The following is a 13,910-nucleotide window of genomic DNA, read 5'->3' on the forward strand; positions in this document are numbered from 1 at the left end:
TTTATATAATGCTTAGTAAAATTTTTTAAAAAAAAGGACTTTTAAACCTTTCAAATTCAAAATGCGTGATTAGTTTAGGATTTATTTCAAGCTTCAATCTGTTTATTGATTTTAATAATCGAATACTTCCAGCTACTTGCCTCAAGGCACAATGACATCCACCAATAGTCATTTTCCTCATCCCAAACATTAAATAAACAGCCGTTTAATACCGCCTAAGGCAACTTTTCATTCGTTCAGTCGACTGACGCAAAGAGCAACACCTTATTTTCACCTCCCACGTGATATTAAGCAGGATTTATACGTCCCCGGGGGGTAGTTTTTTTAAAATATTTTCATATTAACACTAGCGAAAAGGTAGGAGAGACCGATGTGCGTATATTTGTGCACAAGGGCGCGATTGCATGGGAGACCTTGGCGCAATTTGCTGATCTGGTTTTGCTTTTAGCAAACGCGCGCCGAGGGTGATGGGCCGTGCGGGCCTCATGTGGATATCCGTGCAGTGGAATACAACTCGGATAATTAGAGAAGATTCACCACTTGCGATAATACAAATTATTAAATAAGCTGGATTCATTCAATATTATGTTACATGTAATATTTTCAAATAATACTGACATTTTAAGTATAATTTGAAAATATTGTTATTTGAAAATATTTGATTTAGTTGTCTTTTAAACATTATTACATACAGGGTGTCTCAAAACACAACGTATAGCCGGTATTGGTAGAAACTATCATGAAAAAAATCTCATGCACTTTGAAAGTTAAGAGCTTTAAGTCAATCGAGAGCTGCAGTTAACATGTGACCATTTTTTGATTATTGGAGTAAATTTGTATTATTTTTGCTCATTTAAACTTTATACCCGTTATCCTAAATAGCATTTTTAGAACCACAGTAAAAAATAATGAAATTGCCCAAGTTTTCTAGAATTAAGACCACTTTTTAGAAAATTTCACTAATTAATTAATGAATTATATATATATATATATATATATATATATATATATATATTTATTATAATATCAATATATCAATATTATAATATTATTGAATCATAATAACAACAACCAATAATCAAAAAATGGTCACATTTTAACTACAGCTTTCGGTTGTACGTAAAAGCTCTTAACTTTCAAAGTGCATGAGAATTTTTTTTAGTGCTATTAATACTGGCTTTACGCTGTGTTTTAAAAAAATGTATTAGTTTCTTGCGAAAGCTCGCAAATTTATTCACGATTGCAAAATGGTGCAATACTTATTACTTTCATACTAAAAAAAACGAGTAAAAAATAAAACAAAAAAAAAGAATAACCCCAATAACCGAGAAATGGTCACATTTTGACAAAAACTCATGGTTGTACATAAAACCTCATAATTTTCAAACTAAATGGGATATTTTTTTAAATTTTTTCTTGATAGTTACAATTAATGGTGTCACCCAGTTTTGTCTTGACGTTGAGTCATGAGATAACCTGTATATGAACAATTAAAAATATTTAGTACATAATTGTAGGTTTCAGCTATTTTTAAAACAAATATTAAAAATCGAAAGCTAAATAGCAATTCTAATAATTAATATATCAGTATAAGAAAATATATAAAATTTCTACTATGAGATATGATAAAAAAATAAAAAACTAAACAATCAAACTAAATAACTTTTTGTTAAATTTTATGCGAACGACTTTTTTAAAATAAAAATAACCCAATTTACGTCCAATTATATCAGCCATCGGCCAATAAAAATCCCGTAGAAATCGGTTTAGCCGTTTTAAAGAACAGACCAACAAAAAATAAAAAAAATGTTAATTTTGTATATTATATATAAGGTTCATATGTATCAAATGAAAACGTATATTCAAATATTACAGCAGATACTGCAATTTTATTTATACGTTTAGATATGTCAAAAAAAACGAGTTAGATCATTACATAAGAGTTTCAATCAGTCCACGATTCGCAAGAACATTCGATCGCTAATTGTTAATGTAGAGGTTTCTGCTTATGTAAAAAATTTAATTTTATATATATATATATATATATATATATATATATATATATATAATTTTGCAATCTTACAAAATTAAAAAAATACAAAAATGCATATCTTTGTTCGGTTAGTATTGTAATGAGGCAAATTAATTGTTTTACGCTAATCATACACCTACTAAAATTTAAATTGGAATAAAATGAAAGGATATTGATAGTAGTAATATTAGTAATTTTTTTTACGAATTTCGTCTTAAGTAACTTGGATGCTACTGCTCTTGAGTATTAGAGGGGCTCTGTTAGCCCGCAGAGGTTTTGGAAAGGTAACGCTGTTTTGAAGGGTGACATTTCACGGTGGATAAACATTTGTAATAAAAACAAATCATCCGGAAAGCGCAGGTATTTTCCATTGCACTCAATCGAAATTAATATTGTGATGAACTGTCCATACGTTTGATTAAAATCATCTAATGTTTTGTTATTATAATAAAACTTGACTAAATTCTGTTTACAGTCTAAAAATACATTTATTGATGTAATAAGTAATAGTGCACTATTAATTATTTATTATTCAGGTTAGTGAATTTTTTAAATTTATTGAATTTTAAGTTAATATAGAGAAGTGGTTTTCATCTTCTAGATAAGTTTCATCAAAAGCGTGTAGATACTACATGCTCACACACATGTTTTTAAGATATGTCGAAAAAACAAATGATATTTAAAAATAAAATATTTTCAATTTTAAAATGAAAATTAAGTTCACTGACCTAGGTAAACGCTTGACATTTTTTTGGAAACATTTTCATCTATGAAAGTGACTCCCAGCGTAAAAAGAGGAGCACTACCAGCCCCATGTAAAAGCTGTGCTACGAAGAATAGCCACCAAACATTTGCCTCTTCTGCAACTATAGGTACTTGTTGATTGTCTTGAAACGTCAATGCCTGACAATTCTGCAAATAAAACGTCAATTAGATAATTTCAATAAAGCTGAACAAATACCATTTACGTAGGTCATTAGTCTAATTTATAGTTTACAAAAAACGATTTTTTTTCCGCAAGATTTTAACCGGTTTCAAATTTTCATATAAAACTATTTTTGAAAACCGTTTTCCGAACAGTATTTTCTCCAATAGGCTGATTTTAATTGGTTCCGGTTTTTCATATAAAACTTGTTGCTCGAATAATTCAAACATAATTTTTTTACAAAAATTTTGAGTTATTAAAAGTAGTTGTTGACTGAAATGATTTACTATTTAATTTTATTGATTAATTTTTTTATGCAATTTAGTCGTCGAACAAAAAGCAATATTTGACTAGGATTGGATAACTTTTAAATAAACAATTAATTATCCGTTGTTTGCGCCTGATTTTTATACTCGAGTGTAAATATTTCAAAAATTTTGAAACAAGAAACGCGGTATCGATTTGCAACAGTGTTTTCATCAATCTAGTACATTTGGCTACATTTGTTATTTCAAATTTTGTATACTTTTATTCATACATTGAAAACCGGTATTCTAGTAAGAACCGGTTTTCGAATATCATAATTTTCTCCTGGAAACTAGATTTAAAACCGGTATCTAAAAATTGAAAAACCTTAGGAGGTAGAATGAGCTTTTGAGATTGATTTTTAAATAACAAATTATAAATATTATATTTTTTGCGTATAAATTTGAATGTAGTTTAACACTTTCGACTCGGGAGTCGGACTGCCAGTCGGTACGCTGCGCTCGGAATATTATAGTGCTATACTTATCTCTCAACTCGGAATTTTTTTTTTGTATCGGATTTTTTCAAAATGTGGTTATATTGCTTTTAAATATAGTTATTATGATAATAAAATAGAAAATTTTGAGAATTAAAAAAAATTGCACTCAAAACCATGCTATATTGTTTAAAAAACCATTTCTTCACAGATCTTTATTAGAATTATGGGGATCATGAGCTAATAAATTAATTTTGTTATATATTTATTTATAAAATTGATAAATCAATCAATAAATGAATGTAATAGTAAATTAATTTTAAAAAAATAAAAAAAAATTAAATGTAAGTTTAGTTTGCGACGAGTCGTCGCCGACACGATTTGCCGCCGGAGTGGCGGCATCCGAGCTTAACGGTAAAACATCATGCCGCCGGAGCGGCGGCATCCGAGCGCAACGGTAAAATGACTATGCCGCCGGAGCGGCGGCATCCGAGTCGAAAGGGTTAAATGTTTTTCTAAAAAAAAAATAATAATTTCAATATGTCGTCTAAGAATAAACACTTATTTGAATGATAGTAGAAATTTGTTTTGGGATCAAATAATCAAAAAAAAAACTAAATTCAAATATTCTCAGTTACTATATGTATAACATACATTTTCTCGCAAATATATAATTCTTATACTCGATTTAAGAAGGCTTAAAGATTTATTGTTGAGTTTTTATCATTTTGTTAATCAATTTAATTTTTATATTAATATCATCTTATAATTATAAAGATATTGATATAAAAATTTAACTTATAAAAAATCACATTATAAATATAAATATAAATGTAACTTAAAAAATCTCGCGAAGAAGTGATTCGTTGCTTTGTCATAAAAGCAAAATTCGAGATTCTGGCGATTGAGAGACGAGGTTCATCCAATATCAATTGTAACAAGGATTATTGTCGTATGTGAAGTCGCATTAAACTATTATACAAATGTTTATAGTAAATTATTTTTAAGTTAAAAGTTCCAATTCAATAATATTAATGTTTTGCATTGGTTCATGCAATGGGTCATTCTTTTACAAACCGGACACTAATTAACCTTGACATTTCAGAATTGTCTGAAAATTTGTTTACAGATACTATTGATAAAATCATTTGACACGTATTTCAAGATTTTGCTGAAAAAAATTTTTTTACGTAAATATTTACGATTGAAATATGGATTTTTTGCTCAATTTCTATGAACATCATCTGCGGTAAATTAATTATCTCCGGATGTGCTGATCCGATCAGTATTATTATTTTTTTATTACACTCATATTGAAGTGAACTTTGTAATGATTAAAAAAAATTTTTTTGTTTTTGCAATTTTCTTAACAATAACAACCCTTAAATATTTACAAAGGTTTTACTCGGCCTTTACCCGAATTGAATCGATCCAAAAAAAAACATATATTTTCTTTTTTTCTCTGCAACAAAATTCTTTTTACAATTTGTTGGAGGTTTTGTTACATCGAAAGATATTAAATATTTTCAAGCGCGAGCCGCGCTTTTCACGTCGTGGACCTCAAAGACTTGTACTCATTTGTCACTTTCGAATGACAATTTTATTGTTTTTCGGTTGAAAAATATTTTATAATTTCGCTTCTGGCAAAAAATGAACATATAGTCAAAAAAAAAACATTAGGGGAGAGCGGAGCTTAAAAGTTCGTGGGTAAAAAGATCCACTGCCAATATCTCAAAAACAAGTAAAGTTAGAAATTTTTTGAAAGGCCGAGTAAAACCTTTGTAAATATTTAAGGGTTGTTATTGTTAAGAAAATTGCAAAAACAAAAAAAAAAATTTTTAATCATTACAAAGTTCACTTCAATATGAGTGTAATAAAAAAATAATAATACTGATCGGATCAGCACATCCGGAGATAATTAATTTACCGCAGATGATGTTCATAGAAATTGAGCAAAAAATCCATATTTCAATCGTAAATATTTACGTAAAAAAATTTTTTTCAGCAAAATCCTGAAATACGTGTCAAATGATTTTATCAATAGTATCTGTAAACAAATTTTCAGACAATTCTGAAATGTCAAGGTTAATTAGTGTCCGGTTTGTAAAAGAATGACCCCAATGTGGGACAAAGTTGAAATTTTATGGATAAAAATGATCCCGAAAAAGATGCAGTTGGTCGAGCATCAGAACTATTTGATGAAACATGTATAACTCATTACTCGCAATACTATAATAAGTTGAAGGAAAAATAATTCTCATTCGACAGTTTTTAATCGTGGCATTGAACGGCAACCTTTTCACCTTTTCATTGAACGGCAATCGTGGCAAGAAAACGGCACCTTTTTGATATTCATTAGTAATCCTATAATATGTACAATTACTCGTAGGCTTTATTTAAATTTTTTCATATCAAGACTACATATCTATAAGCTAAACATATCCAACCTCGAAACCACTGGGTGACCATTCGACCTTTTATTCTTTTGTAATAAACCATTAAAATTACTGAATGTTGTTTATAACGACAGATAATTGTAAACATAATTGTACAGATAAATGTAATTTATAAATGTAAATAAAAAAAATCGTCAGTTTTTGAAACGTAAAAACTAGTATAATGATGATTTAGTTTTTTTTATATGGTAATATGCTGTTTAAGCAGAATATGAATTTGGTCTTAGCAATAAAGTTTTATTTATTTTTATTATCAAACAAAAAAACACTGTGCTGGAACCAATTAATGGCATTTCAATGTACTTATATGGTATGGAAAAAATTGCTTTAAGATACGAGCAAATCGTCATGCGAGCGTGGTTACGGAATGAATTAAGGGGGTATTCTACTGTAGAAGCATGAATTTTGCCCGGTTTTTGAAGCGCTGTATAAAGGAAACAAATAATATTTTTACTATCGATTTTTTTATGATTTGTTTATTGATATTTTATTATTACATAAAAAAATTATTAAAGAAAAGAAATTAGAATTCCCAAAGTTATGAGCAGTCAAAGTGAGGGCTCAAAAAAAAAGGAGGGTGTCCTGGCGTGCATGATTCCAACCCTCCTGGTGATCCGAAACATAAAAAATAGATGGATTCTTAATTATTATAGATGCCGCTATCGTATGAACCTTGGATAAGTTAAAAAAAAGTTTTGTTTGAATGGCGGCAGTTTGAAAAAAAAAAAATTTTTTATGTTTTTTTTAACAATTCCGAATTTTTTAAAAATACTAAATGAAAAGTTATAGTTTTGGGAAAGGTCCATGCGATAAAGCGATGTATAGAGAAGATCCTCTCCAAATTTGAAGTAAATCGGTTAATTAGAACTCGAGATATCTTTACCGCCAGCTCCAAAAAAGTAGTTCCGAGAAAAGCGCGTTCAAAGTTTTGAGACTCGGTCGGACCCGAACCGAGGCCACGTCACTAAAACGGATATAACTCAGGAAATAATAGTAATTTTCCTTAAATCGAAAAATCCTTTTAATGACATATTTTTGAATAACTAAACTTTGAAAATATGAAAGAAATTTTTTTTCGATTTTTTCAAAATTCTACAGTAGAATACCCCCTTAAGCTCGTAAGGCGGCCACTGTATAACTTATATCGCTTACCGTATCCTGCATAAGTCCTAAATTGATTTCTTGAGTAAAGTTATTGCATAGCGGCACCGTTTTCCCTTCAGCCCTTGCTGGTCCAACCAAAAAGTGTGGCAACGAAAAGCACAGGGCGCCTGCTCCGAGCAGTAGAACACCCAGGCCCAGCCATCGCGGCTTTGAAGCCATGGCGCGACCTCCTAGGTAAGTGACTGGTACCAGGCAAAGGAAAGACGCCATATCGTAACCACCAGCCACCAGTCCGGTTTGTTTCGATCGTAGACCAAAACGGCGCTCTATTGTCGTTATTACCACGTTTACGAAACCGTTAACGATCATTCCTGGAATAAATGTAATGCAGATTGTTAGACTAATTTATTTTATTTTAATTTATTTAAACAAAGACAATTTACGTTTGAAACAAGTAGGTAAAATATAGTCATACCTACATGCTACTATATTTGCTATAGTAGTTTGAAATTGTAACTCAAAAATCCGAACATTGCGCTACTCGTTCGTTTTCAATGATGTTTGATAAATCCACTCGAAATAGCATCAATAACTAATTAATTAATTTATATTTTATTGATTAAGTCGATTATTTACATATATATATATATATATATATATATATATATATAGAAGTTTATGTAACTTGCCCCAAGGCAAAATACCAATACCAACTAGTTTAGTTTGGGTTTTATATTCAATCGCAATCTTGAAATCGCATTTATCTCGGGAAATAAATACTTTATTTCTAATAAATAAATCACTGATATTACGAAATTTATAGTATTTGTAGTTTATTTATTTGATTTAAGTGGAAATCGGTACAATGCTAATCGTATTGTGCACAAAGCCCTTTGGGGTATTTTCTGAAGTTTCTAAAACCTAATATTTATAAAGATGTCAATATGAACTTACTAAACAAACAGAGATATCAATATAAAATATTTTACTTAATTCTATAAGTTTTGTTAAACCGCTCTAGTATAAAAGAGTTCAGTTTTATAGAATACAAATATAGATCCTTTTATAAAACTGAAAAAAATTTTTAAGTTTATAGAGTTAAAATGAAATACTTGACTTCTTTCCATAGAGTGAATTCTAAATTATTATTTTGATTCTATTTTTTTTTTCTCTTTTCTCATGTAACAATAGGTTATAAGATTTCATTGTATCTTGATTGCTATTTTAAGGAAATAAAAAATGTTTATGGAGTTGAAGAGAGAGACACAATGCATTAAAATTAAATTTTCAAAATGAGTATAATTTTAACAAATAATAAAATTGATAAAAAAAATTAGATAATTATGTAGTAACGCGATTTTGACCTTGGTTTATGAATGCACGATTTATCATGCATTGCTGTAATTTTAATACAATTTACTTTTATATAGGCACATCTAAATATATAAATAATTCGCGTATGTCACGGAACCATTTTTATCTTGGTATTATATTATATTTTTAAAAGAATCTTTTGCTTTTATAAATATGTTCATAAAAAACTCAGTGATGATTTTCACTGTACTAGACATATTTTCTAGGAAAATTTCTAGGTTTCATAATTCCGGGTTTCTGATAGAATATACTAAAAGAAAAGCCAAACTATGACATAATTGGCAATATTTTTGGTAATGTGTGTATTTTAGATATCGAACGTAGTTAAATTAGTCTTTCAATAATAGATTTGGAAAAATATGCGGAAATATAATTTATGTTATAAATGATGATGTATCTTAAAAACATATGTATCTTAAAAAATAAGAAAATGGGAATTTTGTAACTTAGGAATCCATGTATATGTAATAAATATGAGATATATGCAGCTTTTTTTTTGCATAGATTTATTGCCGATCAAAATAATATAAATTTTCAAGACAATATGCTGGATGTAAATGATGTGCAAACTTACGCTTACAATATAAACCACAAACAAAATATAATTACACATGTAAGATTATGTTACATATGTATACTTAAAAGTGAGTATAAATTATAGGAAAATTGTAAACAAAATCTGCGATTTAAATAAGACCACATAATTAAAAAATACCGTTTTTCATACCAATCATCAGTGGTAGTGAATTGCAAATATTTTCAGCAACGTATTGCTGGCATCGTTGGGGTTGAAAATTAAATTTAAATTTCCTGTATCAATCAATCATAATCAATCATAAAGCTTTGTTTGAATTTGATATCTTAATTAATGAATGATTGATGTATTAATAAAGATCGACTGTACGAAATTCACTTTTTATTACTGCTCGTATAAATTATATACTGCTCATATTAAATATGCTCGATTTTATAACATTGCTATTTAAATAAAAGCTATGATTCATATATTATAAAATATTAGTGATAACTTGAAATATTACAATCACAATATATTTAGTTTTATGTGTATTTATACCTATTTGTAGGGCATCAAAAAGTAAAAAATCATAATTTATTACGCTACATTCCGTAAGGAAATTTGTTTTAAATTGTTAGTTATGAAAAAATGTTAACATTAATTCGAACCGGTAGGTTTAATCAATTTTATTATTACATAAAGTTAATTTTAATGTATTTTACCATATATAACTTCACCATAAACTAATTTGTGCTAACTGTCGATTTAAAGCAGATTGTTTTTAATAAATATATAAGATTCGTAGGACTCAGTTGAAAGTTTATTTTATATTGAGAACAAATAAACAAATATCCAATACTTACTACTCGTACATAAATTACCATTAAAAATGATCGAGCAAAACGTGTTACTACTCTTTTTAATAAGTGACTACTAGTGCCTTATTTGATCATTGCGATTAGAAATTGAGGTGAGTTTTGTATAAAAAATGTTCAATTAGTTTTGTGGAAAGAAGTATCGAAAGATGTATTCAGTTTTATTAGGAATAAAATCTCGAAATCATGACCATCTTGAAAATCATGATGATCTTCAAAATATATCGACGCATATCAAGCAATATAATATTAAAAAAATTTTTTAACATACTGCAAAATAATAGTAGGCCAGGTTGACTGTACTATCTCATACATCGTATAACCCTATATTATATATTTTTTACTTTAAATTCTCAAATTTTATTGATGAATAATTTAGTCTTAAAATATTGTTTTGTTTCACAAAATGAAAGCAAGGACAATAGCCAAAATGTATGAATTTTAATTTTTTTTAAAGAAATTAATGTTTTTTATGTGACCCTATCATTAGACTCATTGTATAATTAAAACATATCTCAATATAAAATTCAAAATTCTACAAGTATATATATGCGTGTATGTGTGTTCGTGTGTATTTATCTATTAAATGGATTTTGTAATTTTTCCAATCGATCTTCAAATAACTAGAGTGTGACTAACGCAATCACTTACAAAGATCGTAAAGTAGGAGAACACCATGTTGTAAACTCGGAGAGGAAGAAAAGGGTTTGAAACATGTGTTAAGGGAAGGAGAACTCTATCCAACAACTGATAAATTGGACTAAGAACAATCGGTTGACGCTACATTGAACTTTCATTTGTGAACATTTGTCTTACGGTAGAATTGATTTATTCCTTGTTTGCCAATTTAGGCGACATAGTTGTAGGGAAGATTTCACGAGTTACTAAATAAATTTATCAGAAGAACCTATGCGATTTCGTAATAGACAGATAGAGAAGACTGAATGTTAGAATATCAGATTGCTAATCTTTTTGATTAAAATAGAAAGGTTATTAAAAATGTTGTGTTATGATAAATTATTACCATAATGTATTTTTTATATTTTGACGCTATTTTAGGTCGCACTGCAATTTAGTAACTTTTATAACTAATGGGTCTCAATGGTACCTATAACATGTTGAGGTTCGATTTTTGTAGTTATTCTCATATTTTTGTACGTTGGCTCAAATTGATTGTTTTCTTTTCGCTACGAGCGTCGTCTACAGACGACATCTGCTTGACTGCTAGTGTTTACGAATATCAGCTATCATCTAGTATAACGAAATTTGCTTATCCTTAATCACTCTGATTGAATTTTTTGTGAATTCGAATTTGGTATCTTTAATTTTAATTTTTTTAGTGGTGTAATTTTTAATTTTTAAATACATTTTTATCGGTAATGAAAATCTGAAAATATTTTGGTAGGTTTACTGGCTCGTACAGCAGCGTCACTCTTGCAAGTAGCAAAAAGGTTAACATTCTAGATAGCTTTAGGAAAGTTTAAATATTTTATTATTTATTATATTTATATAGTTTTTCTATGTTTCAGGGATGCAGGAAATTTAACTTAAAACTTCAAGACTCCAAAAATCACATCAAGGTAAGCACAATTCTTTAACATGATGTTTTAGTTATTTATGTCTTTAATATTAAAAAACCACATATATATATATATATATATATATATATATATTAGGGTGGTCCTTAATATGGATATTTTCAATGCTTCCAAAATGATAAAAAAAATCTCTGTGAGTTTCAGCTTTTAATATTAACTTTAAGATGGTCCGCACTCCAACCAAAGTTTCTTATGGAAATAACATGGATAAATTTACAACATAAATTTGATATATTTCTTAAAATAATTTACTTCAGAAGAAGAAAAATAATTTACTTGATCGGAGTACGGACTATCTTAAAGTCAATATTAAGATCTAAAAGTTTCAGAGAATTTGAACCCTTGGAAGCAAAAAAATTCGAAAATATATACATACTAAGGACCATCCTAAAATACATAAATATAGCGGGGTGCTCCTACCAAAAACCGGTCGTACGATTTTATTTTTTCAAAATTTAGGTCCCTACATTATAGGTCAGCAAATAGAATGATTTCTAAATGATTAATTAAATTCTTCTACCTCAGTATAAAATATTATATTTCCTAATTAGTTGATGCCTGCTAGGGTTCAACATCCAAATTAATTCGAATTATTTATAGAAATTGCATGATTCGAATCATTGGCGAATATGCCTCAAGTTTTGTAACACAATACCTAATAATACATAAGATTCGTAGAAGCGATTTTGCCACGTATCACATGTCTAAAACATTTTTAATAGTAATTTGATCGCCCTCAGATCCTTCTTACTATATGTGTACTCACTGACGTCTATTGTTCTGATTACTTGATATAAAATCTCATATTAGGTATCAGCCCTCCATGTTATCGCGAAGACCAGACAGACGATCGCAATGGGAAATATAAAGCTGACATGTCTAGTCAAAATATTATTTTCTTTCCCTAGAAACGTGTAGATTGTTCAAACAGTAGTTTCAAGTTTTATTGTGCGATTTGACGTATAAGTTTTACTGTAGTTTTTAGATAAAGGTCGAAAAAATAAAGAAAATAGAAAAGGGAATAGGTTATGGGCCCATCAGGCAATTCAATCAATTATATTGATAGCAAGACAAGAACTTGTCGTTCATTTTCACCATTTTTTTGACGTATTTTTTCTTTATAAGCTTATTCATACATTTATTATTTAAAGTTTATCCATTAAATCATTTTTGTAGTTTCAATTATAAAATATTATATGTCAAGGATGAATTTTCTTAAAGGCAAATAATCTACAATGAACTTCATGAAATCTTTTACAAGTGCCTCGTTCTAAAGTTTGAATTCATATGATATGGTGTGTGTTTAAGGCAATTTTCTTAGAGATATACATATATTCGAAACAAGATAAAACCATCGTAAAAGAAGTCAACAAACAAGAGAAAACAAAACATATTGTGTTATGATATCGAGAGATAGGAATCAAGCAAAATATATGGGTGACGGTTTGCTCACAAAAATAACACGATACCAGTGTTACAGAATAAATAGTTCATCTTCGTATTTATCTGAAATAATGAAATTGCATTTCGTCCTTTAATGGCAAGTTGAATAATCAATCACTTATAAAACAAATAAATAAGGAGTATAGTAGTCATTTATATCACATCAAAAATCATTTGAAAGTTGTTTTAACTATGTTAATTAATCATTATATAATTATTTAATACTTTTGATTACATACCGATTTTAGTGTTTTATACCCAACTTCAAATAAATATAGGAGACCTGTTAAACCTATTAATCAAATTGATTAAGTTAAAACTGAGAGATTTTATTTTGATTAATATCAATATTGTTTTACATATTTTTACATTTGGAAACATTTTATCAATAAATATAGAAATTGTGAAAAAAATACTTATAGTTAGGAGTTGCTGCTTTTGTCAGATATTTTAAATCTGAATAAAAAAACTAACTATGTAATTTTGCTTTTTATAACCTTCTAAGGTACAATGCTATACACCACATTGGATTTTATTTGAAAGCTTTTATTGCAATATTTTTCTACTTTTAATAGATCATTATAAATTTGTGATATTTTTGTGAAATATTATGACCGAGCTATTAAAAATCGGTAGTATTAGCAATTTGACTCGAGGCGCTATTTAAATATTCTAATACTTCATTTTTCTAACCAGACATAACAAATTTTATAAAAATTCCAAGTTTTACAAAAATTCCAAATTTTACAAAATTTACAAATTTTACAAAAATTCCAAATTTTCAAAAATTCGAAAAAATAAATTTTTAAATTTTTTTACTACTTTTAATTCTTTTAAATAAAAA

At 28.2% G+C, this 13,910-nt stretch overlaps 1 protein-coding gene across 1 annotated transcript in view; it reads right to left on the reverse strand.

Annotated features, from left to right (window-relative positions):
- Positions 1-13,910, reverse strand: part of LOC113374982 (solute carrier organic anion transporter family member 4A1-like) — a 44,823-nt gene that overhangs the window by 21,566 nt on the left and 9,347 nt on the right. Inside the window, exons 2-3 of the mRNA XM_026614937.1 lie at positions 7,308-7,630; positions 2,761-2,944 (exon numbers count right to left, since the gene is read on the reverse strand). Coding sequence (XP_026470722.1) covers positions 2,761-2,944; positions 7,308-7,630 — 507 coding nt within the window. The remainder of the gene's footprint in view (positions 1-2,760; positions 2,945-7,307; positions 7,631-13,910) is intronic.

This window comes from Ctenocephalides felis, unplaced genomic scaffold, assembly GCF_003426905.1.
Source record: "Ctenocephalides felis isolate EL2017-DRISC unplaced genomic scaffold, ASM342690v1 CF-g0.4_SCAFFOLD_01886, whole genome shotgun sequence".
Taxonomy (NCBI): domain Eukaryota; kingdom Metazoa; phylum Arthropoda; class Insecta; order Siphonaptera; family Pulicidae; genus Ctenocephalides; species Ctenocephalides felis.